Below are 26,195 nucleotides of genomic sequence, written 5' to 3' on the forward strand. Positions count from 1 at the left end.
AAGTCCTCGATTGGCTTGCTTTGGCGTCTCCTCAAGTCGTAAATGGAGTGAAGTGCTCAGGTTTCTGAAGCATGAGCTGGGTCAAACTAGGATTCTTATTGGCTCTCACTGCGCCCCTTGAGGCTGCTCGCGCAGTCATTGGCTAGCTTTGGAAAGCAGACGGGTAAAGGAGGGACAGCGAGGTAGGGGGTCAGGGGTTAGTGAGGCCGGAAGTGAGTGTAATAAAGTTTGTCTGGGGAGGCCCAGGCCGGGGTGAAAGTTGGGGCGGTAACTTAAGCAGACAGTTGCGTGATCCGGAACCAGATCGGCCCGCGGTGCGGTGCGGAGACTCCATGCGACCCTGGTAAGTCTAGACTTTCTCTCTGTGGCGACCCACTCCTCTTCCACCCCGGAACCCCTCTCCCAGGACCCTACTTCCGGTCTTGCTGTATAAGTCCCGCCCCCGAGACCCCTCTCCGGAAGTCCCACCTTCCAACTTCAAGGGGCTCCCTGAACCCCGACTTGTCTCTTATTATCGCGACCACACCCTGTGGTCCTACTTCCCTGGGAATCCCACTCCCAGACATCTTTCTCAGCACCATATGATCAGTCTTTCTAGTTCTCTGGAATTGCCTCTTCTGGATTCTCGGCTAAATCTAGTCTATCAAAAGCCTGGCTTCCAAAAGGGGGAAAACCTTGCTTTTGAAAGAACGATTTGATTTTGTAGAAGTGACGCCTCTTTGGGACCCCGCCCCTTTGGGACCCGCCCCTTCTACTGTCCACGTCTGATCCCGGGAATGTGCCTCACTCCTTGTTAGGGACCTCGTCCCTTCAGGATTCCCCTTCCCCTTGGGTTTGGGTCCGTGCCGCCGCAAAACCCAGGTCTTAAATTCCGGACGTTTCATCCGCCTCTATATCCCTCTCCTTGTTTTAAGCTTTGGGCTTCATTTTCCTGAGCTCTGGTGCTCCATAAGGTGGGAGGTTGAAATTTGTGGTGGTAAGGAGTGAGCTTATTGGCAGCGTCCGTTCTCCCTCCCGTAACCTCCGAGAGTGAATTAAGTTGAAAGAGCTGAGCTTCGGTTACGGCTGGAGAGTGGATGAAGGGATGGCTTTTCTCGGAACTCTTGACACCTCTCTTTTCTGGAGCAGACCCCATCCCAAAGGCAGCCATAGATGGCACCTTGCCATGCCTGGATTGGACTAAGCATTGGTTTGCGTGAGCCTAACTGGAGTCAAAGTTTTTCTGCTGTCAGAAGAAAAACTGTTTTGGAGATTGGAGTAGGGGTTCGTGTCCTTTCCCTTGTTTTTACAACCCCCCTCCCCCTAGCCAGATACTCTAGTTTGGCATTCATCCTGGCCTCACTTGCCTAACCTTCCCTGCTGGAAACATTCCTGAGGCTTTCGCCATTTCCTGCTCTTTCCTGCCCCTCCAGCTTCCTCCCTGCTGTGCTGAGGTGTTTAACGCCGCGGTCCTCCTGCCCCCACTACCTAGCCTTTGGTTCAGTAGGCAATCTCTAAGCAAATTTAAAGGCTCACGTTTACTTTTTCTTTCAAATGTGCGCACCTGTTGATCATTCCTGGCATTTGGATAGGAAGGCTCCCACAGAAAGCTCTCTCTCAAGATGACATCATGGTGTGTTTGTGTGATTGGGAGTGTAAGGCTGGGGCAGATTTTTTTCCTCTTGTGTCTAAGAGCTGAGGTCTTAGCAAACAGAATGACAGAATTTCTTTTCAGGAAGAGACGTATTCAGTAACAGCTTTCCTGGGATGGGGACTAAGGGTAGGTGAAAGAATGAAGTGTGGTATTTAAACTGCTTTAAGTGCTACTAAATGGTCGGCTCGTAGACACATTCCTCGACAGTTGGCCACCTATGGACAAGGGAAGTGGAGGCAGATGCAGGTGATTGATTCTCTGTAAGTTCGAGGCCAGCCTGGTCTATAAAGCAAGTTCCAGGGCAGTCAATGTTGTTACACAGGTAAACACTATCTTGAAAAAACAAACAAACAAACAAAAAGTATTTCTTACTTCTTGTATTTGGTTACTATCTTTTTTTAAGAGAATAAAGCGATAGTTTATTCTGGAGCTATTTTGATTGGTCACTTTCTTTAACTTCCTGAATGGCCTTTAGCAGAGCTGTGGCAGGAAACTGTGGGCAAAGAAATATGGGTTTAGTATTATTGTGCACTTATGGCCAGCTTCCAACTTCTGATATCCCTTTCTCCTTCCTGTCTTTATTAACACAGATTTGTTTATGGCCCTATTACCTCTTTGTGGCTTGTAGGCACCACTTCTGTTTGTTTCTTTCTCCTACCTCCAAGGCCAACTCCTCCACTAGGATCAGGTACACTGTCAGGTGAGGTTTACAGCCTGTAAAGGAGTAAAAGTATACCTGTAGGACCAAGGGGTGGCTGGATCTCTACATCCTCTGTGGCTTTCCTCACCAGGCCTCTGGGAAAGCCCTTCCCCCACTCAAGTCTGTTGGTCCTTGGTGACCTGTAGAAACGGGTTTGCTCTAGCTCTTGCCTGGTAGCTCCCAGATGCACCACCCAAATTGGCCTTTATTTTTATTTCAGCTTTGTCTTTCCTCTTGGCCTCGAACTATATCCACTGGGACTACTTTCCCTTGCTGGTTCGCAGTTGTGGTCCACAGCTGTTGTGGTGGAGGATGCTAATGGCCCAGGTTCCCTGGAGCTACCACCTCGCTCACTCACTGTATGGTGGGGGTGGGGGTGGTCTGGGCGGTCTGGGCTAGCGGGTGAGGGATTCAGCCAGGACTGGAAAGGAAATGCTAAACTCCGGGGGACATGTCCCCCACCCCCCACCCAGCAGCTTGTTTCCTTCCTATCCCTCCCTGTCTTCCCTATCTTCCTGCTCTCTTTGGCTTGCCCATGTCGGTTTGGATTGGTCCAGAGTTTCTCTTAACTCCTTCCTTGCTTTTTTCTCTTTTGCTTATTCTTCCATCTTCCTTTCGTGCCCGACACCTCCTCCTTCCCAGACAGATTACTAGTTGTTTGTACTGGGCAGGGAGAGTGGCCTGGCTAGCACAAATTGTGTGGGGTGGTGTCTCAAGCCCCTCTGAGCCTGTGAGTCAGCACTGTCCTGGGGATTGGTCTCTCTCCTTAGTTCCCCGCCCCTGGGGAGGAGCCAGTAAGCTCTGGGTCCAGCCTGTACTCCTCAGCCAGAAGAGGTTTCCTAGCTGGGCTGGGGCAAGGATGTGGTTTGAAACTGTCTAGGTCTGAGTTGGGAGAGCAAAGGTCACTTGCCCTTCGCCTCCCCAGGTCATCTGTTATCACCGGGCTGCCGAGGTCAGACTAGGCTAAGGGCCTGGGGATGCCCCCTGCCTGGCCCCCTTGCCTGAATTGGCAGGGGGGCCGGGCCGGGCAGCAGCCCCCCTTCTCACCCCAGCCATGGATCTTCTACCCCCCAAGCCGAAGTACAACCCACTTCGGAATGAGTCTCTGTCATCGCTGGAGGAGGGGGCTTCAGGGTCTACCCCACCGGAGGAGCTACCTTCCCCATCAGCCTCGTCCCTGGGACCCATTCTGCCTCCTCTGCCGGGGGACGATAGTCCGACTACCCTGTGTTCCTTCTTTCCCCGGATGAACAACCTGAAGCTGGCCAATCCTGCTGGGGGGCGCTTGGGACCTAAAGGGGAACCAGGAAAGGCTGCTGAAGATGGGGAAGGGAGTGCAGGGGCAGCCCTTCGGGACTCAGGCCTCTTGCCCCTCCTCCAGGACATGAACAAGCTGAGTGGAGGCGGCGGGCGCAGGACTCGGGTAGAAGGGGGCCAGCTGGGGGGCGAGGAGTGGACCAGACACGGGAGCTTTGTCAATAAGCCCACACGAGGCTGGCTGCATCCCAACGACAAAGTCATGGGACCTGGGGTTTCCTACTTGGTTCGGGTGAGTGCACATCCCCTTTTCCACTCCCTCCCATTCCCCTTCCAGTTCCTCTGCTCACTCCAGATTTGCTGGGACTTCCTGCTCTTCCCCCAGCAACATCTGGGCCATTCTCTTAGTTCGAAGACCTGGTGCCTTCCTTCTCCAGTTCTCTGCCCTTAATTTTGCCTGTGAATCTTCTGCCTTTCCTCCTTTGGTTCCCTCCTCCCCCTTTACACAATGCCCAAGAACATCTGAGGCTTTTAGTAAAAGTTGAATGAAAATGACTTCTTGATTCTTCCCTCTAGACTCCTCCCTTTTCCAGAGATGTCACTCCATCCCACCCAATGCCTGCTACTCCTCTCACAATCTCCCCATGGTGCATGAGGGTCCTCCCCTGGGGTCTTTCTTTCCTCTTTCCCCTTGGCCATACACCTATGGGGTGATAGCCCCAGGCAGTAGGAAGGCTACTTCACCTTTACTGTCCTTAGGGACAGAAGGCAAAGCCCTAGAACCTTCTGCAAAGGGCTGGCAAGTGTGGGGTGGGGGAGGGGGACAGCTGATCCATTCTTCCCTCCTTCCCCTACAGTACATGGGTTGTGTGGAGGTTTTACAGTCAATGCGAGCCCTTGACTTCAACACCCGGACTCAGGTCACCAGGTTAGTGGGAAGGCGGGCACATTGCTGCAGTTTTAAGATTAGTGAAGTTACAGAAGTCTCAGTGAGGGGGAGGAGGAAGTTGGGCATTTGGTGGTGTTGCTGATGGTGACTTCTCATGGGCAGTGAGAGAACTGAAAGTCACAGAAGTAAGTCTGACTGAAAAGAGCCAGCTCTGGTCTGGAGCACCGCCATACCTATCTATCCAGCCTTGGAGACTGTGGGAAGATGGACTAGAAAAGGCAGGATGATACTTTGGGGAAGGGAATGGAACATTCGGTAGCTGGGAAGGGGTGGGGCTATAGCCATTGAGGCCCTAACCCAATCAGCCAGGAAGCGGCCCCTCGGTGTCATCAAATATTAAAGGCCCTTAATTCAATCCACCACGACAAAGAGCCTGGAGTGCTCTGGGAATCTGGCCTGGTCTTCCCTTCCCCCAGCTCTGTGGCAGCCCCAGCCAAGGGGAGGCCCGTGGTGAGTCTGAGTGCTCTTGTCTCTCCAGGGAGGCCATCAGTTTGGTGTGTGAAGCTGTGCCTGGTGCCAAAGGGGCGACAAGGAGGAGAAAGGTACATGTGGGTGTCGGAGGCAGGGGGAAGGCACTGCGGGCATGGCAGACGGACGTGTTTCCTCGTGCTGAGAAAGCTCAGATTCTGAGACTCCGGGCCCTTTCCTAGCCTTGTAGCCGCCCACTTGGCTCTATCCTGGGGAGGAGTAACCTGAAGTTCGCTGGAATGCCAATCACTCTCACCGTGTCTACCAGCAGCCTTAACCTCATGGCAGCAGACTGCAAACAGGTGAGTAGGGCCCCTAAAGGGAGCACCAAGCAGGGGTCAGAAACCAAAGGCTTGGAGTCCTCAGGAACAACCAGACAGTACAGGAGGAAGGCTGAGGAAGGTTGAGGATAGTGACACCTGTTATCCCAGCACTCAGAAGGCAGAGGCAGGTGAATGCCTTTGAGTTCCAGTCAGGGTTACACAGTGAGACTTTGCACCTCACCTCACCAAAAGAAGAAAGAAATCAGGAGAACACAGGGTAAAGGACCAAGAGAATGAGCCGGTGGCTCCTAGGTTCTACACTGGGGTGGAATACACTCGGAGCCCTGAGGCTGCCTGACATTTATCATTCCCTTCCTTCTCCATCCCCCGCCCTCATCAGATCATTGCCAACCATCACATGCAATCTATCTCATTCGCGTCTGGTGGGGATCCGGTGAGTTGGGGAACAGAGGAAAGACTGGGGTGGGGAAGAAGAGACTAGGGGCTAAAAAGATGCTGGCTAGAGGCTGGGTGGTCCCAGCACTCAAGGGGCAGGTGACTCTTTTGAGTTTCCGGACAGCCAGGGCCATGCAAAGAAATCCTTCTTGAAAAACCTAAAGAGGGAGGGAAAGAGAAGATACTGGCTAAAGAAGTAGGGTGCAAGGATTGGGAAATATCTGAAAAGGACAGAGTCTTATTGGGTCAGGAGTTGTAAACGCTAGCTAACTGGTCTCCTGAATCTACCCTCTCCAGGACACAGCTGAGTATGTTGCCTATGTTGCCAAAGACCCTGTGAATCAGAGAGGTGAGGTTTCTGGGCAGCACTGGGTGGGGCCAATTATCTGAGAAGCAAGCATGATCAGTTACACTTGATAGGGCTCTCCTCCTGGGAAGGACTGGGGGTGGGGGCTCCCTCCCACTCGTCCTCCCAGCACCTTGCCTCAGAGCTCATTGGTGGTCTCCACTGTGCCTCAGCCTGCCATATCCTGGAGTGTCCTGAAGGGCTTGCTCAGGATGTCATCAGCACCATCGGTCAGGCCTTTGAGTTGCGCTTCAAACAGTATCTCAGGAATCCACCGAAGCTGGTCACCCCCCATGACAGGTGAGCTGGTAGGAAGAGGGTGAGGCGGCTCTTGAGCCTTAGACTGGTTTGGGAATGTAGGTTTCTGACCATGCTTGAGCTCCCAGGGGTTCAGAAAAGGCAATGATCTGTATGACCTTGGTTCTCCCTCGGTTCCCCCTCTGTGGTGTTAGCGCTCCAGTGGCTCATCAGGAGTCTTGAGGGCCTCCCCTGCTGCAGGGACAGTTTTTATTTTATGCGTATGTGTAATTAACTGCATGTATACAGTGTATGCAGTGCCTATGGAAGCCAAAAGAGGGCATCAGATCTCTTGGAAGTGGAATTACAGGTGATTGTGAGCTGCCGCGTGAGTGCTGGGAACCAAACTTGGGTCCTCTGTAAGATCAGCGGTGCAGAGTGCCTTACTCCCCCATTCACTGTTCTGTGTTTTCCTGCCTCTGAAGGTCATTAAGAGTCTGGATTGTGCTCTTAACCTCTTGTTCTCTTGCCTCCCTCTTGCCTCTCTTGTGTATTTCTCTTGCCTCCTGCATCTCTCTTCCCTCTTGCCCTTCTCCCCTCTCTCCACATGGTCATGGCCGGCCCCCATGACTTCTCTACTTTCTCCTTCTCTCTGCCTTTCTCTGTCTCTGCTATCCTCTTAACTCCCTACCCCATCCCTTGAATAAACTCTATTCTATACAAAAAAAAAAAAAAAAAGATCTGGATTGTAATCATGCCTTTAATCCCAGCACTCAAGAAGCAGAGGCAGCTTTGAAGCCAGCCTGATGTACAGAAGGAGTTCCAGGACAGTCAGAACTACATAGAGAAACCAACAAAAAACTAACAAAAATAGAAGGAGAGAAAGGAAGAAAGAAGGGAGCTGGGGGAGAAAGAATGAGAGAAAAGGAAAAAAACTCTGGCTTAAGAGAATATCTTTTTCTTTTGTGTGTGTGTGTCAGTGCGTGTGTGCATGTGGGGCATATGTTGTGTGTGGGTCTGAAGTGATGTCAAGTGTCTTCCTCTGGTGCTTCACACTTTATTGAGGCAGGATCTCTTCCTGACCTGGAGCTTGCCAGATAAGGCTAGCAGCAGCCAGCTTGCTCTGGATCCTGTCTCTTCCTCTAGAGTGCTGGGATTTTAGGTGGCCACCATTGTACAGGTGGCCTGGCTTGTACAGGAATCCTGGTAATCTGAATTCTGATCCTCACACTTTATGAACTGAGCTTTTTCCCAAGTTCCAGCCTTTCTTACCTAAGGTCCCCAGACTTCTTTCTTTAAGTCTCAAGAGATAAACAGTGTGGCCACCAGGGACTTTGTATGTGAGACCATTCTGGACATCCCCTTTGGTTGATAGTGCCTCCATCCCTCTGAGGAGGTAGCATAGCTATCAAAAGTGAAGAGTTTGCAATTCAAAACCAAATTCAATCTCAAATCTATCTCCTTTCAGTTGAGAGATCTTGTGTGTATCTCTCCACCCCCAATTTTTATTACTAGTTCTCAGAGCTGACCTGTAGTATATGCCTGGTATGTGGTTATTGTTCTCTTCCCTTCCTGGGTCTCTTAGCTACATATTTACACCTGCCTCTTCTCTCTATCCTCTTTTCAGGATGGCTGGCTTTGATGGCTCAGCTTGGGATGAGGAGGAAGAAGAACCCCCTGACCATCAGTACTACAATGACTTCCCAGGGAAGGAACCCCCTCTCGGTGGGGTGGTAGATATGAGGCTTCGGGAAGGGGCTGTTCGACCCACTCTGCCCAGTGCCCAGATGCCCAGCCACTTGGGAGCCACACTGGTGAGGGGCCAGGATGGAGATGCTTAAGGCCAGGGTGGGGATGGCTGGCTAGGGCCTTGGTCTCACCCAGTTTTCTTCTTGTATAGCCTATAGGGCAGCATGCTGCAGGAGACCATGAAGTCCGTAAACAGATGCTGCCTCCACCACCTTGCCCAGGTGCGAACAGTTTGCTGATAGGGGCAGAGATGAGTACAGAAGGGTGGGCTGGAATTCATGTTGTCTTTTTTCTTTAACAGGCAGAGAACTCTTCGATGACCCCTCCTATGTCAACATCCAGAATCTAGACAAGGCCCGGCAATCTGGGGGTGGGGCCGGGCCCCCAAATCCTTCTGTTAATGGCAGTGCACCCCGAGACCTCTTTGACATGAGTGAGTGAGTCTCTTGTAGCCCCACCTTCCATTGTACCTTCTCTTCTGCCTGCTCTCTCCTACCTGACTTCCCACACTGGGTCTGGGTCTTTGGTGATCCTGGGCCAGCTCTCCCAGCCATCCCTCTACACCCCTAGAGCCCTTTGAAGACGCACTTCGGGTGCCGCCATCCCCCCAGTCCATGTCCATGGCTGAGCAGCTGCAAGGGGAGTCCTGGTTCCATGGGAAGCTGAGCCGGCGGGAGGCCGAAGCTCTTCTGCAGCTCAATGGCGACTTCCTAGTGCGAGAGAGTACAACCACGCCTGGCCAGTATGTGCTCACTGGCCTGCAGAGTGGGCAGCCCAAGCACTTGCTTCTGGTGGACCCTGAAGGTGTGGTAAGTGAGACAGGTGTGGTAGGAGTGGTAGAATAAGGTACTCTTTCCTCTCCTTATTGCTTTCTAGCCTTTCTTTGCTAGAGGCTTTCTGTGGGCTTCCTTTGTTCTGCTAGATACTTGCATCTGCCTGCAGTGGCTCAAGGTTCTTTCCCTGCTATCCTTGAGTCTGGGCTGTGTTCTTTTCAGTTCTGACCAGTCCTCAAATCCCAGTTAAAGCCTACCAGACCCAAAGAGAGCTTACTTGATCTGAACCCCTTTTGCTAAGTGAGGAAATGACACTGGAAAGGTAGTGATGCCCTGTGTCAGTGGTCAGGAGTCTCCCTAGCTCTTTAGCCTCAAACTCAGTGTTCTTTTTTTTTTTTAAAAAAAAAAAAAACAACAAATCTAACCTGCCTTACTATTCCATACAACCTTGGTTTCTTTTCTTTTTCTTCTTTTTTTTTGGGGGGGGGTGGGGGTGGGGTTCAAGACAGGGTTTCTCTATGTAGCCCTGGAACTCACTCTGTAGACCAGGCTGACCTCAAACTGAAGAGCTCCACCTGGCCCTGCCTCCCTAGTGCTGGAATTAAAGGCTTTGCCACCACAGTTTCTTTTCTTTCCTCAGCATTTTTTGATTTTGCATTGATTATTCACTTTTGAGAGATACTAGCTTCCTTCAAGTCAGAATTTTCACTGTCAGCTTCCGTGATATCTGGTCTCCTTCACCTTCTCCCAGTTCACTGACTGACCCATTCTCACCTATATAACTAGAAGCCTAGATAATCATGGTTGACCTGGCTCATCTTCCTCAGTCTTGAGGGCTAAGGTCTTACTGAACCCTTCTCCTAAACTGACTCCTTATTTCCCCGCTTCCCAGGTTCGGACAAAGGATCACCGATTTGAGAGTGTCAGTCACCTGATCAGCTACCACATGGACAATCACTTGCCCATCATCTCTGCAGGCAGCGAACTGTGTCTACAGCAACCTGTGGATCGGAAAGTGTGACCCTTCTCAGCCTCTCCTAAAGGATGCTCTCCATTCCCTTCTCCCGTATTCTCTAACTCATGGGACCTCTGTTTTGTGGGTCTGGCCTTGGGTGGGAACTGGGAGCAATGAGGACACGGGTTTAGTGCCCACTTGAGAAAGAGGGTTTCAGTACGGAGCCTGGGGTAGCATCCTGCCTCTGCCCAAACCTCACCAAAGTATTAATGTGCAGAGTGGTCCCTTGTCTGGGCCTTGCCTGTGCCAACCTGATGCCCTTTCCCCCAAGGGGTGGGTTCTTAGAATGGAACATGCCCTGTGGTGATAGGCCCAGTGGAGCAATTGCCCTTTGGGGGAAGGGAAATAATCATACCTCTGGTTTACCCCTGGTCTTCAGGGTACCCCAGATCCCTCATAACATATACCACTCCCTCTGCATCCCCTTAAACTTTGTGCCTTTGACTATTGTAGGTCTGCAGATACTTAATGCAGAGTTCTCAGGCCCTTCAGATGTGGACAGGGGTTACTGACACCTTGGCCTCTGGAACCCTGTCCTGCCCAGCACCCCTTCCTGTGTCTAGGGAGAATAGGTGCAGGAGTGGCATCTATCTCCTCTGCCTTTTGGATGTGCAGCCCTTAAGAGATTGCCCCAAGCCAGGATGTGGTGGCATATGCCTTTAATCACAGCACTCAGGAGGCAGAGGCAGGAGGATTTGTAAGGCCACCCCGGTCTACAACAGAATGAATTCCAGGACAGCCAGGGCTATGTAGAGGAGGACCTGTCTCCAAAAACCAAAAAGAGCAACTACCCCAGAGCCTTCTTCGGGTGGTAGCAGGGAGGGGCAGGATTGGACCCATCTTGCTCAGCTCAGTGCCTCCTGACCTCCAATGCCTTTTCTCCAAGGGGTCTGTATACATTTCTTAAGCCTGCCCCTCCCATGTTTGCATGTGTGTTAATTGTCTACAGCCAAAGCATAGCCCTCACTGTAGCCCATCCTGTCCCCTCTTTTGGGATGGGTGTGTGTGACTGGCTTGGGGCTCCAGTCAAGGTTGGTTTTGTGGAGGCATTGAGACTGAAGCAGTCGACAATCCCCAATACCATTTGCAGGTCTCGAACTGCACTCTTTTTTTTTTTTAAAAAACATGTATACATTTTAGGGCTGTAGATTTGTTTTCCATTGCTGACTTTTGAGCACAGAATTATGATAATCGATTACATTTATACATCACCTCGTTGACTTTTGCAAACTTTATTATTTTTTTTAAACAGCTGTTTAAACAGGGATTTTATTCCCTGGCCTAACTAGGACAGGATTCTTTTCCCCCACCCCCACCCCTTTTTCTTCAAGACACCTGAGCAGAAATTTGGCTGAACTGTGTTGTGGGATCATGGTGTGATAACTTTAGATCCTACCTTCTGCTTGCGGGCAGATGCGGCCAGCACAGAAACCTTGCAAGCTGCTCTGTATGTAGGCTTTTCTGGACAAGGAATGGTCGACTGGTTTTCAATCTATGCCGTCGCCTATTTTTGGTTTGGATGTCTTATACCAAAGGGAAATAGTCTTCATTAAAGTCCGTATTTCTTCTACCTCGGCCTCTCAACACCTCTGGAAAGTCTGATTGATGGGGGCTGTGTGTGGGAGGTGGTGGCCGACCCCATCGGGGCTAGGTCGAGTGGGTGCAAAGCCAGCGCCCGCCCGCTGGCACCAGTTTGCAGAGATCTAGAGAGCTGCGAGGCGACTGGCTCGCGGCGGGAAGGGGCGTGTCCAGGCCGCCCCCTGGCCCACACGGAGCTCACAAGGCCCCTGTCGAGTGGTGCGTCCCACACAGCTCTCAGGCCAGCTGGGGCGGCGACAGCCGCACTTCGGAGGAGTGGCGTGACGAGGCCCAGCCTTCCTGGGTGCGGCGTCTGGGCCCTTCCCAGCTTTCCCTCCCCACCGCGCTCGGTGGTGGTGACCCATTGGAGTTCCGGTTCCGGTTGCTGTGGCTGCGGGCGGGCGGTGAGTCTGGAGCAGGCGCGCAGTTGGTGCTCCGGCTCTGTGCTTTCCCTCTCGGCGTGACTAGGGCTTGCTGCTGCTCGGGGGGCTGCGCTGCCCCTGACTCCCCTCCGGGCGATGGTGCGGCCTGAGGACGCCTCCATCCCCCGCCGACGCTGACTCGGGTCCTTAATCCATGGCCGCCTCGGCGCCGCCCCCACCGGACAAGCTGGAGGGAGGCAGCGGCCCCGCACCGCCCCCCGCGCCGCCCAGCACCGGGAGGAAGCAGGGCAAGGCCGGTGAGAGCGCAGAGAAGGGCAGGGGCTGTCGAGGCCCGGGACCCTGGAACCTCGGATGGAACGGTTGGGGGATGGGGGAGGTTGCCTAGGAGCCCGGAGGTAGCCTCAAGTGAGAAGGGTCAGTGGTTGGGGACAGGTGTCACAGAACACTTCAGGTTTTGGAGGATACCGAGTTGAGAAAAACTTGGAAGTTTCAAGAGATTGGATTATCTTTGATTTAAAGGAAGATGTAGCTGAGAGTGTAGTCATACTAGCCATTTTTCATATCTCATCCCTGTTTCTTAAATAAGTAAGCAAGTGTACGTGGAAGTTAGAGTCTGGAGAGTGGCTGGGAGGAAAGAGACTGTAGAGACCTCAGGAAAACTTGCCTCCGTCTGCCCATTGCTGCTCTTCCAGGTCTGCAAATGAAGAGCCCTGAAAAGAAGCGAAGAAAGTCCAATACTCAGGTAAATGGGGGTCTGTGGTGGGAGTTATCTCCTAGAAGCCCCTCCTGCTTCGTCTAGCTGTGTACCTGGCTGCCCTTTTGTACTTTCCACCAGGTGCAGGATCAAGAAAAAGCAGAAGTACTCCTCTCTCTTTTCCCTTTCGGACCCTAGTTCGGTCTTGAGGACAACATTTAGCCCAGCCTTTTCCCCTTCCTTTTTTGAGACAAGGTCTCCTGTGTCCCAGACTGGCTGTGTAGCCAAGGATGACTTTGGATCTCTATAATCTTTCTGCTTTGGCTTTCCAAAGTGATGGGATTCTAGGTGTGCACCGCCATACTGGTTTCTGCAGTGCTGGGGACCCTCTGGACGAGTGCAGGTGCCCTAACCCAGAACTGGAGGGGAGGCATCTGTGGGCTAGCACGTGGGTGCTAGGAACAGAACCCAGAAAGTGCTCCTAAACCCGTGAGCCATTTCTCCAGCCTGCATTCTACTTTTTTTTGAGACAAGGTGCCCAGCCTTCTTTTCTTTGCTGGCGTGACTAGCGTGTACCACCAGGCCCAGCTTGCTGAGTCTTTTCTAAGTGTCATATAATGCTACAGTGCTTTAACAATTGTTCCTATTGTAAAAGTTGAGAAAAGCCAGGCAGTGGAGGCAGCACTCCGGAGGCAGAGGCAGGCAGATCTCTGTGAGTTCCAGGCCAGCCAGGGGGGACCAGGGGGGTTACACAGAGAAACTTTCTCAAAACAACAACAAAAAAGGTAAATATTCTGAGTGCTAGCCTAGATATCATGCACAAAACCTTGAGTTCAAACCCCAGCACCATATAAACCAGATATATATACCCCAGAGATAGAGTCAGGAGGATGAGGATAGTGAGAAGTTCAAGATCTGCTGGGTTATATAAGACTCTGTCTCAAAATTAAAAATTTTTAAAAATTAATTACTTTGGGCTCAGACCTGAGTTTTATATTTTTGTGATTTTTGATTTTTTTTATTGTATTTAGCTATATGTATGTATGAGTACACATGCTAAAAGAAGCTAGAGATGTGATCCCTCCAACACGAGTGCTGGGAATCACACTGGTGCTTCACCACTGAGCTATCCCTCCAGCCCTTTCTGCCTTGTTGGTGTTTTGGTTTTTTAAACACAGTGGTTGCACCATAGGGCTAGAGAACCCTCTAGCATGTATAAGGTCAATCAATTTTGGATCTGAGCTACGAGTGTGATGTGGTCTACGGTGCTCTCCTTGTTTTCGAGTGTCTCCCATCATCTTCCTGTTTTCACTAGGGTCCTGCATACTCACATCTGACGGAGTTTGCCCCACCCCCGACCCCCATGGTGGATCATCTGGTCGCTTCTAACCCCTTTGAGGATGACTTTGGAGCCCCTAAGGTGGGGGGCGCAGGCCCCCCGTTCCTCGGCAGTCCGGTGCCCTTTGGAGGCTTTCGTGTACAGGGGGGCATGGCGGGCCAGGTACCCCCAGGCTATGGCACTGGAGGAGGAGGAGGTCCCCAGCCACTTCGTCGGCAGCCCCCTCCTTTTCCTCCCAACCCTATGGGTCCAGCCTTTAATATGCCTCCTCAGGGCCCTGGCTACCCACCCCCAGGCAACATGAACTTTCCCAGTCAACCCTTCAACCAGTCTCTGGGCCAAAACTTTAGCCCACCTGGTGGGCAGATGATGCCAGGCCCAGTGGGGGGATTTGGTCCCATGATCTCGCCCACCATGGGACAGCCTCCTAGAGGGGAGCTGGGTCCGCCTCCTCTCCCTCAACGCTTTACCCAACCAGGAGCACCTTTTGGTCCTTCTCTTCAGAGACCTGGTCAGGGACTCCCCAGCCTGCCTCCCAACACAAGTCCTTTCCCTGGTCCAGACCCTGGTTTTCCTGGCCCTGGTGGTGAGGATGGTGGGAAGCCCTTGAACCCACCTGCCCCCACTGCTTTTCCCCAGGAGCCCCACTCGGGCTCCCCTGCTGCTGCTGTTAACGGGAGTCAGCCCAGTTTCCCCCCGAGCAGCAGCGGCCGAGGTGGGGGCACTCCAGATGCCAACAGTCTGGCACCCCCTGGCAAGGCAGGTGGAGGCTCAGGGCCCCAGCCTCCCCCAGGCCTGGTGTACCCTTGTGGTGCCTGTCGGAGCGAGGTGAATGATGACCAGGATGCCATTCTGTGTGAGGCCTCCTGCCAGAAGTGGTTTCACCGCGAGTGTACCGGCATGACCGAGAGTGCCTACGGCCTGCTGACCACCGAGGCCTCTGCCGTCTGGGCCTGTGATCTCTGCCTCAAGACCAAGGAGATCCAGTCTGTCTACATCCGAGAGGGCATGGGCCAGTTGGTGGCTGCTAACGATGGGTGACTCTAGTGCTGTGGCCTGGAGAAATGCACCTTTTCCACCATGCTCCAGCAGAGTGGCTCTCGCTCCTTGTCTTCCACTGTCCCATCCCCATGGAACAGAAAAAGGTTTCTGGAAGCAGAGAAGGAACTGAAGTGGGCAGGCAGAAAAAGCCTGGGTTGCTTGTTTTGTTGTTGTTGTTGTTGTTGTTTTTTCTGGGAACTTGTGCACTGAGTACCTTCAGAGAACCAGGAAACTAAATCCTTGTTGAGCAGAGCCATTCCTAGAGTCTAACTGGAGGCTGCAAGAGAATAGGGGGCTGGCGAAAGTTTCAGAGGACAAGGATGTCCTGTACGCAGATGACCGCAACACCCGTGCCTACAATACCTGCGTAGCCCCACGGCTGCTGCTGTGGCTCTTTGGAGTCACATGTTCAAGGCTTCTTTGCTCCTTGAAATAGAGCCCCCTTTCTTGGGTTCTGGAAACAAATGGGGATTTCTCTCTATTTCTCTGTGTCCCTTTGCTTCCCCTGGACCTGACTTACTCCATTCCTGTCAGAGAACCAAATAACCTTCAGGAAACTGGAGAGTTCCTGACTAGGGCAGTTGTCTGTCTGGGGCTTCAAGACTGTAGGTAAGAGATACTGAGAAGGCATCTTCCTCATACCAAAGTCACTGGTCCTCTCTCAGCTTCTCTTGAGTTTTTCTCTCTCAGCGACCATGTTTTGCCAAAAATTGGGATATGTGGTCTGAGTGACCAGAGTGTTGGAAGCTGGGGCTCCCCCTACAAGTCTGGACTGGAGGTGTAAGACACACACATACACACCTGCCTATCTGGTACACGGTGAGACGGTGAGACAGTGCTGTTCTTCAGCTCTTGGTGCCCTCATATTCTCTGTCTCGGGGAGATGTTTGGGAAAGCACGAAGCTCTTTTACCTCATTCCTTCCCCGATGAAAGGATCCAAGGGAGGCCCTGCCATGGCTTTGGGGACATGGGGCTGGGCAGCAGGACCCTCAAAGCCATGGTACTGCAAGCTGAAAGAACCTGAAATTTTCTGCTTACCTTTTTTTTTTTTTTTTTTTTTTTAATCCTGCGATGTCATTGTGGGCCTGATGATCCAGCAACTGGGCTGGGTTTATTTTTGTTTTTTTTTTGTAGCACTCCCTGCCGGTGATGGCATTGAGGCCTGATCAGGAGCCCCTCTCAGCTGCCCCTTTCCAGCTAACCTAGATGTCCGTTCCTCAAATGGGTCCGGGAGGCAGGCTTGGGTGTGGCCCTCCTGAGAGAGTTGGAGGTAGCCAGCTTCACAGAGAAGGCTGCCCTCTGGGATGTCCTATCTCAGTCCTCATGCTTCCTGCATAGGGAGAGAGAAGACACTGGGAAGTTGGCAGCCTTTGAAGCTGAGGATGAGGAGGGTGGACCTGCTTCTTACTCCCCCCCACACTCCCACTCTCCCACTCCCCCATTTCCTAAACTACAGGAGACAGCCTCTCTGCTTAGCTTTGTGTTGTGCTGTGGTTTTGTTCGTCCCTGTTACCTGCCACTACTTTTGTGTTGTCTCCGTGGTTTGTAAAATGCTCCCGGAGAGGGCCCATCCCCTTGTTCCTCTCTGCTACCTTTTGGACGAAAGTGGGTTGGCAGGGATGTGGTTACAGAATCTTTTTGTACGGTTGGATTAATAAAATGACTTGAAAATCCAAGCAAGGACTCCTTTATTAATCTGTAAAAACCACTGGGCTAAGTCCCTGCTTGGAGGATGCCTAGAGGTAAGGCTGTCCCTGCTCTAAGCTGCTGAGCTGAGGAGGTCCCCAGTTTCAGTCTTCACTTTGCAGGTCCTTAGTGTGGGAACCTCTGCTTTTGGAGCAATTCTTGGGCTAGTCAGAAGGCAGACGAAGTTGGAGCCAAGGCCTTCTGCATCAAAGCCTGAGCTCTGGGTTTAAACTGTTCAGTTCCCCTACGCCAGATTTTTTATTTCAAAAATTTATTTGGAGCTGGGCAGTGGTGGCACACACCTTTGATCCCAGCACTTGGGAGGCAGAGACAGGCGGATTTCCGAGTTCGAGGCCAGCCTGGTCTACAGAGTGAGTTCCAGGATAGCCAGGGTTATACAGAGAAACTGTGTCCGGGAAAAACAAAAACAAAAAACAACAAAAAGAACAAAAACAAACCAAAAGAAACTTATTTGGGGTGCTCAGAAAGATAACAGGTGAAGATACTTTTGGGCTGACCTGATTTGAGTTCTATCTCCCGAACTCACAGGTGGAAGGAGAGAACTGACGTGGCAGCTTGTCCACACACTCAAATAAGTAATTTTTTTTATTTATTTATTTTTTTTAATTTGAGTTTTGGGGCTGGATGGCTCACCAGTTAAGATTCATGTTCTTCCTCTGACCCAGGTTCAAGTCCCAGCACTCACAGGGCAGCTCATAACCAGCTGTAATTCTAGAATCCTACAGCCATGCAGACAAAACACCCATACACATAAAACTTGGCAGTTTCTTAAATGCTCCACTTTCCCTTCTGCAGATGTGAGTGCTCTGCCGCTAGGTCACATCCAGCCTGGAGTTTAGTTTGTGGATGCTTTTCTGCTTCGGTTCTCCCATTGGTTTTGTTTGTCCGAGTTTTTTGCTTTAGTTTTAGTTTGTTTTTTTAGTTTGGGATTTGTTTAGTATTGTTTTTGTAGCCCAGGCTGGACTTCATTATCCACTTTTTCAATCTCCCCAGTGCTAGGATTATAGCACCTCCCTCCTCCGTTAATTTTAAAAATGTATTACCTTGTGTTTGTAGGATCTGTTGAGGTGCAAGCATGTGCACGTGTGGAGGTTTTACCCAGCTGAGCCATCCCACATGGTGTGTGTGTGTGTGTATAGCAGGATCTCACTATGTAGCCCTCACTGGCCTGGAACTCAGTATATATAGATCTGGCTGATCTCAAACTCAAGAGATCCACCTGCACATCTGCCTCTGCCTCCCAAGAGCTGCTGTTAAAAGCGGGCACCACCACGCTTGGCCGTCTTCCATTTCCAAAGTAGTAGCATCCTCTGCGTTGGGGCGGATAGGAGTGGCCGGAGGGCTATTTCTAAACCCACAACTTGCACCGGACCCCATCCCCCATCCTACAGCTGTCTCTGTCTATCCTGGGACCAACATGGCTCCTGGTCCTTGCTGCCTCATCAAACAGCTCCTTTCAGTTTTAGGTCTTCCTACTAGACCCTAGTCACTGAGAAAAGAGGGGAGGTCCCCCAAATTTATTTTGCTAGGGACCACAATTGCCCACCAAAAGATAAACCAAGGGAGAGGTACTGCGTAGATCTCTCCCCTCTCTGGGCGCTCAAGTCCAGCTTTTTATTGGTCAAAAGTTCCCCCTCACACACCCCCTCGGGGAAGTCGACTTTTCACTGGTCAAACACTAGCCACGTGACTCCTCTCAAGTCTTCCTGGGCTGGAAACCAGAGGAGGTTGCTACAAGTTAAGCTGAAGACTGAAGCGAGAGCTGGGTGAGGTAAAGAAAGCCCTTGCTGGGAAGGGGCCGACAGACTCCCACTTTAACCCCAGATAACAAAAGAGGGCAAAGCTGTATAAAAGGAGTGGGCACCTCCGGCGTCCACATACTGCCCAACACAGGACCGAAGGGCGGGGCAGGAGGGAGACAGATGATTCCGAAGCAGGAACTCAGGCAAGTTTTTGCGTTCCGAGGTCCTTCCCTTTAAAGGTCAGACAGAGAAGGATGTTAGAGAGAATCAAGGACATATCAAACCAAACTTCCCAGTTTTGTGCAGACTGGGAACACTCTCTTTTTAGCCGTATTTTAGAAACAGCAGAAGTTTTTGTGGAATCATGCTTGACTGAAAAGGGGAGAGTAGGGGATGGGTTTTCTTCATAGAGGTCAAAGACTAACTGCCCTAAAATCACAGCTGGGAAGGGTGGCAGCTAAGTAGCCGCTCGATTTCTTACACAGGCTTCCTAATAAGGTATCGATGTGCCACCCTGGGAGAGCAGGGATGCTTTTTGGTATCAAGGTTTGGGACCCCGAGTGTAGGGGTTCTAGGAAGTCTTCTGCTTAGGTTTTAGGTTTGTCTTGTTGACCCAAATACCATACCATTGCTGGTTTCCATGGAGACAATGGGTCTGACATCACCCTGGTTGCCATGGTGCTTAGTTCTGGAGGACCTGAGCAGGCTGTAAACAGCCAGGGATAAACAGGGACTTCTGCTCAAGCTGCTGTGGTCACTTCCTGCTGCCACCTGTTAACAGTCACACATATAGCAACTGGAAAGAGTAGGACAGTGGAGGGGCTGAGAGCTGAAAGCTCAAGGAAGATGGCTGTGTGGGTGTCACTAGAAGAAGGGATGTGGGGAGCTCGTTTTGGGGGACTTGGTTTAGGGAAGTCACTGCAATTGTTCTGTTCCTGTGTGGGATGGGTGCCTGCGTCTAAGAGATGTGAGCATTGCGGAAGACACCACTAGATGTCCTTTACCTATCTTGGGCTTGAATCTTTTTTTTTTTTTTTTTTTTTTTTTTTTTTTTTTTGGTTTTTCGAGACAGGGTTTCTCTGTGCAGCCCTGGCTATCCTGGAACTTACGCTGTAGACCAGGCTGGCCTCAAACTCAGAAATCCACCTGCCTCTGCCTCCTAAGTGCTGGGATTAAAGGTGTGCACCACCATGGCCCGGCTTGGGCTTGAATCTTTTTTTGTTTGTTTGTTTGTTTTTTTGGGGGGGCTTGAATCTTGACCAACAAGCCACAGGATTTTTTAAGGCGATCACGCAGGACTTAAACCCAGCGGGAGCAGATGGGGAGCATTTGGCTGGTACAGTCCCATTTCACATTCTGCCTTTTCTGCCAGTGGGTCAGCTATCTGTCACTCCATCCTCTTGCCTGATTCCCAGTTGCACCTCCCTAGCCCAAGGGCACAGCCTTGCTTTGTGCTGGTCTTTGGAAGTGGGGATGTTACCTCAGCTGCCCTCCAAGATGACTAGCAAGGGACAGGATCAGAGACACAGTTTTGTGCCCCCCTCACATTTTGCAAATTTTAATGTGATTTATCGATGGTAATTGCCACAACCCCCACTCCTCCACTTCTCCCATCACTTTCAAGATCTCTAAGATCAAATTCTGTACAATTTAAGGTTGAGAGAGAGTGACCTGGGTGGGCTGCCGGGCCCTGCAGTATTAGAAAGCTTCCTGCCTGGCCAGATTCTGCTCACTTCAGTGGCAATCCTAGCTGAGCCCTGCACAGCCAGTGCTGAGAACCCGTAAACCAGTGGTTCCCAACTTTCCTAATGCTGCGGCCCTTTAATACAGTTCCTCATGCTGTGGTGACCCCCAACCATAAAACTAGTTTGTTGCTACTTCAGAACTGTAATTTTGCTGCTGTCATGAATCCTAATGTAAACATCGGTGTGCAGGATATCTGGTATGTAACTCTGTGGGGTGTCGATCCACAGGTTGAGAACTGCTGCCCTAAACCAAGTGTGTGGAGGACTGATGGTGGATGGCTGCTGGGACCCTTGGGACTTAAGGAGGCTGGTGGGCCTTCTCTTTGGGCTCTGTGGGAGGACAGTGGGGACGATGGAGGACCCAGGTATTGTGAAAGGGACCCAGGTCATTTCCTTCTCTCTTCAGTCAGTCAGCCTCTGAGATTCCTCTTCCCTGGCCAGAACACCAGGAGTTGGACTTTTCAGCCTTTGTCCTCTTTGAATTTTTAAGGCCAGTGCAGTTTCCCAAGGCCCTATGGATCCTTGAATGAGGTAGCTTCCCTGTGGCTTTTGGCAAGGTGAATACTGTCAGGAAAGCTATGGTACCTGGTGCAGAAGGACTGGGTCCAGCCTAGGTTTTTGAGGAGACTGCCCATCTTTTGATGCCTGGAATCCTGCTACTGCTGTCTGCCTCTCCTGAAGGGAACTCTTCCTCCTCCTCCTCTTCCTCCTCCTCCTCTTCCTCCTCCTCTTCCTCTTCCTCTTCTTCCTCCTTCTCCTCTACCTCTCCTTCCTCCTCTTCTTCCTCTTTCCTCTTCCTCCTCTTCCTCCTCCTCCTCTTCCTCTTTCTCTTCCTCCTCTTCCTCTTCCTCCTCCTCTTCCTCCTCTTCTTCCTCCTCTTTCTCTTCCTCTTCCTCCTCCTCCTCTTCTATCTCTTCCTCCTCTTCCTCTTCCTCCTCTTCCTCCTCTCTCTCTTCCTCGTCCTCCTCCTCCTCCTCTTCCTTCTCTTCCTCCTCTTCCTTCTCTTCCTTCTCTTTTTCTTCCTCTCCTCCTCTTTCTCTTCCTCCTCTTCCTCCTCCTCCTTCTCTTCCTCCTCTTCTTCCTCCTATTCCTCCTTTTTATTCCTTCTTCCTTCCTCTTCTTTCTTCTTCTTCTTTTGGTTGTTTCTTTGAAACAAAGGTCATCTGTGTTGCCCTGGCTATCCTGGAACTTGCTCTGGCATCACACACAAAGAGCCACTGGGATTAAAAGTATCACGCCCAGGAACTCCCATTCTTAAGAGAGCTTTTCTCTGCAGGTGGCCACTCTAGCTGCACTGGACCTCTACTATGGCTTCCTGCCCAGACTCAGATAATAGCTGGGTGCTTGCTGGCTCTGAGGTAGGAAGAGTGGGCCTGGGAACCACATGGGAGAAGGGATTCCTACAGGGGTGGACTGCTTTGACCGGAACCTGCAGGAATAAGGGTCCAGAACAGCAAGGTGTCAAGTGAAAGTGCCAGGGATTAGGGAATGAAGAAGAGCAAAGCAACAGCGAGGACCACGAGGTCTTACACAAGCTGGTGACTGATACCAAGCAAGTTTACTAATAGTATATACGTTGTATATACTATTTTCAGGGAGAAATGGCCAAGGTCAGACAATGTTGGCAGAGAACACAGGATACCTCAGACACAGCTCCCTTGAGCTTGATAACCACAGTCTAGGGGAAGGAGTCAAGTCACCAGAAACTGCAACCTTGACTCCTTCAAGACACCGGCTCCAACCCTAGACCAGCATTGCCAAGTCTGTTCATGAACAGGGACACAGAACTAAAGTTCCCTTTGTCCTTTCATAAGGACCTCTGAGAAAGTCTTAGATTGGCCTGGCTCCCCACACTGCTTTCTGGATCCGTCCTGTTCTCGTGGTCCCGATGGTTATTGCAGAGTCCCTATTGGCTCTTATGGGGCTCCCGAGGAGGGAGATCTGGAACAGAGCTCTGGTGTTGAGGCTTGAGTTAGTCTGTGAAGAAGGGACCAGATAGGTCAGCCGAGAGAAGCAGAGAGGGACTTCTGGTGTGACAGCAGCAGAAGTAAGGTCATGCAGTGACAAAGGGGAGCCGTGTTGAGGAGACTGAAGAGCCTTAAGATAAAGTGGACACCTGCTATTAACCATGACGGAAGAGCCTCTTCAAGGGTGTTGTCTTAGGGTTACTATTGCTGTGATGAAACACTATGACCAAAGCAACTTGGGGGTGAAAGGGTTTGTTTCAGCCTATCCTTTAGGTAACAATCCATCACTGAGGGAAGTCAGGTCAGAAACTCAAACAGATTTAACTACCCATGGAGGGGTGCTGCTTTACCCATGGAGGGGTGCTGCTTTACCCATGGAGGGGTGCTGCTTACTGCCTTGCTCTCCATGGCTTGCTCAGCTTGCTTTCTTCTAGAACCCAGAACCACTGGCCTAGGGATGGTACCACCTACATTGGGATGGGTCCTCCCCCATCAATCACTAATTAAGAAAATGCTCTATAGACCTGGCTACAGCCTGATCTTATGAGGGCATTTTCCCAGTTGGGGTTCTTGCCTCTCAGATGACTCTAGCCCGTGTCAGGTTGACATAAAATTAGCCAGCACATGTGTCATCCGATGAGCAGACAGTGCAGGGCTGCTGAGGTGGAGAATAGCCTAACACTCCGTGTCACTGGCAGGGGACCAAGCCTGCGTGGCTGGGGAGGGACAGGGACAGTGCTCTCAAAGCTTCTACAGCCTTCCTGGTGGTATCAGTTAAGGCAGGAAACCAAGAGGGCTCCTGGTACCACCAAGAAGGGAGAAGGCAGGGTGGGCTGGAGCTGGGTAGCTAGAGAGGAATGGTAGCTAAGGGACCTCAGAGACTTCCTTACAATCAGGAGGAACTGGACACGGCGGAGCAAGCTGAGATCCCACTAACTGGGAGATGGAAGCTGGAGGATCAGGAGGTCAGGGTCATCCTTGGCTACATAGCAAGTTTTGGGGTACATGAGACCTTGTATCAATAAATTAATGAATTAAAAACTTCAGTAGCCAGAGAAGCCACAGAACTAAATTTAAAATTTAGACTTGTTGGGTTTGAGGTGCCCTTTAGGAGACCAATGAGGGGTGAGGGGTCGACCTCAGCAGTGACCCTGGAGTAGAACACAAGGACCAGTGCTCAGTGGTGGGAGTTAAGATAGGCCCTGTGCTCTGTGGGCCCTGGTCTCCTGTCATGGTGCCTTTGCTGACAGCGGGGGACCTGGGCCAAGTATTTTACCTGCTCATCCTTTACTATAAACCAGTATTGTGATCCTTGCCTTGCAGGGATAACCCTGAGGAAAATGTGATTTGTAAATTGCCAAGCAGTACACCAAGGTCAGAAGTTATTCTTAAGGGCTGGAGAGATGGCTCGGTGGTTAAGAGCACTGACTCCTCTTCCAGAGGTCCTGAGTTCAAATCCCAGCAACCACATGGTGGCTCACAGCCATCTGTAACGGATCTGATGCCCTCTTCTGGTGCGTCTGAAGGCAGCTACAGTGCTACAGTGTACTCATGTACATGCAATAAGTAAATTAAAAAAAAAAGTTACTCTTGAGCCAGGTATGGTGGTACACACCATCACAGCTGTCAGGAGACAGTGGAGGTAGAGTTCTGTGAGTCTGAGGCCAACCTGGTCTACAGAGTGGGTTCCAGGACAGTCTAGGACAGCCAGGAGAGGCACTCTTTCATTTATGTGTGTGTGTGTGTGTGTGTGTGTGTGTGTGTGTGTCCGTCCCTTGGAAAGTAGGGGAGGTGGCTTAGATTGCCACATAAGCATGAGACCCCGAGCTCAGACCCCTAAAGTCACTAACATGATGTGCTAGTGCATGTTTGTAATCTTGCTGCTCCTATAATGAGATAGGAGTAGGAAACAGGAGAATTATCACAAGCCCAAGGGCCAGCTAGTCTGTAAATACAGCAGAGAATAATGTTTCAAAAGAGTCAGGAGGGGGCGGGGCTGACAGGAGTTATCCCCTCCCTTTTCTTGCTGTATAGCCCTGACTGGTCTGGAACTTACTATGTAGATCAAGCTGGCCTGAACTTTGCAGAAACCCATCTGCCTCTGCTTCCTGTGTGCTGGGATTAAAGGCCTGTGCTACAACACCTGGCTGAGGTTGATTTCTTACCTCCACACTTATACACTTACACTGTGGTATTACGTGTGCCTTCATAGATGCACACAGACAGACACACAGTAGCACACATACACAGACACACACACAGGGAGAGAAAGAGGAGAGGGAGGGGGCAGAAGAGAGGGAGAAGAAGAGAGGAGAGAGGGAGAAAGAAAGAATTATTCCTGGGTAGAGGGGAGCCCTCAACGGGGTGGGCAGGTGTCAGTCTGCCAAAGGGCTGGCTGTATGCAGAAAAGTTGCCCAAGCAGAGTAGTCAGAGCTAAGGGCCAGGCTGTGAGCCAGCATCATGGGGTCAGGCTGGCTGTGGCGGGGGCAGTTGGGCCTCTGCCAGTAGCTGAAAGAATTGGGGGCATGTGGGCCATTGGGAAAGGCCAGAGAACTCAAGACGGATGTGTGGGTAGGCAGAGGAAAGAACAGCTTTAGGGGTGTCCCTGAGAGCGGAACCATGACCCGGGTTTGGGTCAGGGTTGTTGGCTAATGTGGGACACAGCACTGATGGTAGGGGCAGGGATCTCAGGTACCGTGTTGGCCTCCCTTAGGGTCTGCTCAGTGAATGCTCTGGTCCCAGATGCTTGCTTGAGCCTATGATTTCAAAGAAACCTGGCCTCTGGGGCAGTAGGGAAAGGTAGGGAGTTAGCACCAGAGTAGAGCAGGTTGCAGTTTCTGAGATGTGGGCTCTATGCAGCTAGCCCCTCTGGTCCTATCAGGGACTCTCCACTCCTGATTTTGTCCTGATGTCCTGACAATATATCTTAGTTCTCATCTCCCTCTGGCCAGAATCTGCCTGTGGAGACTCTGGGCCCAGAACCCAGAATGAACCCAGAATCTGAGGGAGCCACCAAGGCCCTTTGGGACTCCTCCAAGGTAGATGGCAAAGAATTAGCTGGAACCTTGGATGGAGAAGGTAATGGGGGTTCGCGGAGGGTTGGGTGAAAGCTGCCCTTCATCTTTTTAGTTGGGGGAAGGGTGACCACCTGGGCTATTTGCTGGCTGGTCTTGCTATCCTGGGAAGTGGTTGGGGCCTGTGGCTGCGAAAGGGCTGCACTGTAGTTCAGTTCAGGGCAGTGGGTTTTTCTGGGCTTTATCTTCCACCACAGAGACACTTTCCCAGGCAGAGAATTCCCAGAGTGAAAATACTGCTCTGCCAGAGGAGTCTGAGGCCAAGGTAAAGTATTTCCCTGGGATGGGGAGGAAAGTGGAGAGGGCACGTCTCACAGCTTCGTCCACACCAGGGCACTCTGGGAGGCGATGGTCACGAGACAGAGCCCCCTGGAGACACAGCGGTCCAGGAAGATTTGCAGGAGACTCCTGCGGTGACAAGCCTTGGACCAGACACACAGGACCAGGAGAGTGAGATCCATCCACAGAACCTGCCCTCAAGTCCCAGAGCAGGTCAGGGGCTGTCTTGCCTTCTGTTCCCCACCTTTTAGAAAGCATGGACGAGTGGAGGGATGGCTCAGCAGTCGAGAGCACTAGCTGACCTTTCAGAGGAAGGTCACCCACATGCCAGCTCATAACTGTCTGTAACTCCAGACAGGAGAAGTTAGGGTGCTTGAAGGAGCCCCACAGCTGGATGATTCTTCCCTTTCTTCCATGTGTCTCCTTTTCTTGCTTCTAGAGCAGTGGTTCTCAACCTTCCTAATGTTGCAACCCTTTAATACAGTTCTTCATGTTGTGGTGACCTTCAACCATAACATTTCTGTTGCTACTTTATAACTGTAATTGAATCATAATGTACATATCTGCATCTTCCAGTGGTCTTAGGTGACCCCTGTGAAAAGGTCATTTGACTCCCAAAGGGTCATGAACCTGTTCTAGAACAAACCCTTTATTTTCCAGATTTCCTTGTGCTGGCTCTGGACCCATGATGAGGGAAGGTGGGAGGCTCAGGGACTGTGTTAAGAAGCTGAGGGGTTAGCCGGGCGGTGGTGGTGCACGCCTTTAATCCCAGCACTTGGGAGGCAGAGGCAGGCGGATT

At 51.3% G+C, this 26,195-nt stretch overlaps 3 protein-coding genes and 2 long non-coding RNA genes across 11 annotated transcripts in view; 3 read left to right on the top strand and 2 right to left on the bottom strand.

The window, feature by feature from the left end:
- Nucleotides 1–10: 10 nt before the first annotated feature.
- Shc1 (SHC adaptor protein 1) lies at nucleotides 11–11,426 on the top strand. 3 transcript variants are annotated; one of them, XM_031374519.1, is made up of 14 exons: nucleotides 11–343; nucleotides 2,554–2,692; nucleotides 3,715–3,882; nucleotides 4,448–4,518; nucleotides 5,018–5,081; nucleotides 5,190–5,309; nucleotides 5,671–5,724; nucleotides 6,024–6,075; nucleotides 6,246–6,372; nucleotides 7,937–8,123; nucleotides 8,210–8,279; nucleotides 8,360–8,491; nucleotides 8,629–8,867; nucleotides 9,724–11,425. In XM_031374519.1, exons 1-14 carry the CDS (start codon nucleotides 333–335, stop codon nucleotides 9,850–9,852), a joined length of 1,563 nt encoding a protein of 520 aa, XP_031230379.1. In that variant the 5' UTR covers nucleotides 11–332; the 3' UTR covers nucleotides 9,853–11,425. The 3 variants fall into 3 exon arrangements, with proteins under 3 accessions (XP_031230379.1, XP_031230380.1, XP_031230378.1); XM_031374520.1 differs by lacking the exon at nucleotides 2,554–2,692 and having other exon boundaries at nucleotides 13–343; nucleotides 9,724–11,426; XM_031374518.1 differs by lacking the exons at nucleotides 11–343; nucleotides 2,554–2,692 and having other exon boundaries at nucleotides 2,847–3,882; nucleotides 9,724–11,426.
- On the bottom strand, nucleotides 1,996–6,373 carry LOC116093181. The gene is made up of 3 exons (XR_004119656.1): nucleotides 6,206–6,373; nucleotides 2,245–2,347; nucleotides 1,996–2,126 (listed from the first exon to the last, which is right to left on the bottom strand). It is a non-coding gene; the product is annotated as an uncharacterized LOC116093181 (long non-coding RNA).
- An 87-nt stretch (nucleotides 11,427–11,513) lies between the features above and the next one.
- On the top strand, nucleotides 11,514–16,558 carry Pygo2 (pygopus family PHD finger 2). Of its 2 annotated transcripts, none has more exons than XM_031374521.1 (3): nucleotides 11,514–12,103; nucleotides 12,500–12,549; nucleotides 13,817–16,558. In XM_031374521.1, the coding sequence occupies exons 1-3, from the start codon at nucleotides 12,001–12,003 to the stop codon at nucleotides 14,879–14,881; spliced, it is 1,218 nt and encodes a 405-aa protein (XP_031230381.1). In that variant the 5' UTR covers nucleotides 11,514–12,000; the 3' UTR covers nucleotides 14,882–16,558. The 2 variants fall into 2 exon arrangements, with proteins under 2 accessions (XP_031230381.1, XP_031230382.1); XM_031374522.1 differs by having other exon boundaries at nucleotides 11,514–11,828.
- Nucleotides 16,559–18,161: 1,603 nt separating this feature from the next.
- On the bottom strand, nucleotides 18,162–18,944 carry LOC116093183. The gene is made up of 2 exons (XR_004119657.1): nucleotides 18,813–18,944; nucleotides 18,162–18,562 (listed from the first exon to the last, which is right to left on the bottom strand). It is a non-coding gene; the product is annotated as an uncharacterized LOC116093183 (long non-coding RNA).
- Nucleotides 18,259–26,195, top strand: part of Pbxip1 (PBX homeobox interacting protein 1) — a 12,854-nt gene continuing 4,917 nt past the window's right edge. Inside the window, exons 1-5 of one of the 4 annotated variants that reach the window (XM_031374525.1) lie at nucleotides 18,259–18,360; nucleotides 21,353–21,434; nucleotides 24,995–25,121; nucleotides 25,315–25,382; nucleotides 25,450–25,609. In XM_031374525.1, coding sequence (XP_031230385.1) covers nucleotides 21,384–21,434; nucleotides 24,995–25,121; nucleotides 25,315–25,382; nucleotides 25,450–25,609 — 406 coding nt within the window. In that variant the 5' untranslated portion in view covers nucleotides 18,259–18,360; nucleotides 21,353–21,383. Of the gene's footprint in view, nucleotides 18,535–19,066; nucleotides 19,186–21,352; nucleotides 21,435–24,994; nucleotides 25,122–25,314; nucleotides 25,383–25,449; nucleotides 25,610–26,195 lie in introns of those variants that run through there. The other 3 variants (XM_031374526.1, XM_031374527.1, XM_031374528.1) reach the window with 3 other exon arrangements.

Source organism: Mastomys coucha, unplaced genomic scaffold, assembly GCF_008632895.1.
Source record: "Mastomys coucha isolate ucsf_1 unplaced genomic scaffold, UCSF_Mcou_1 pScaffold16, whole genome shotgun sequence".
Classification (NCBI taxonomy): Eukaryota; Metazoa; Chordata; class Mammalia; order Rodentia; family Muridae; genus Mastomys; species Mastomys coucha.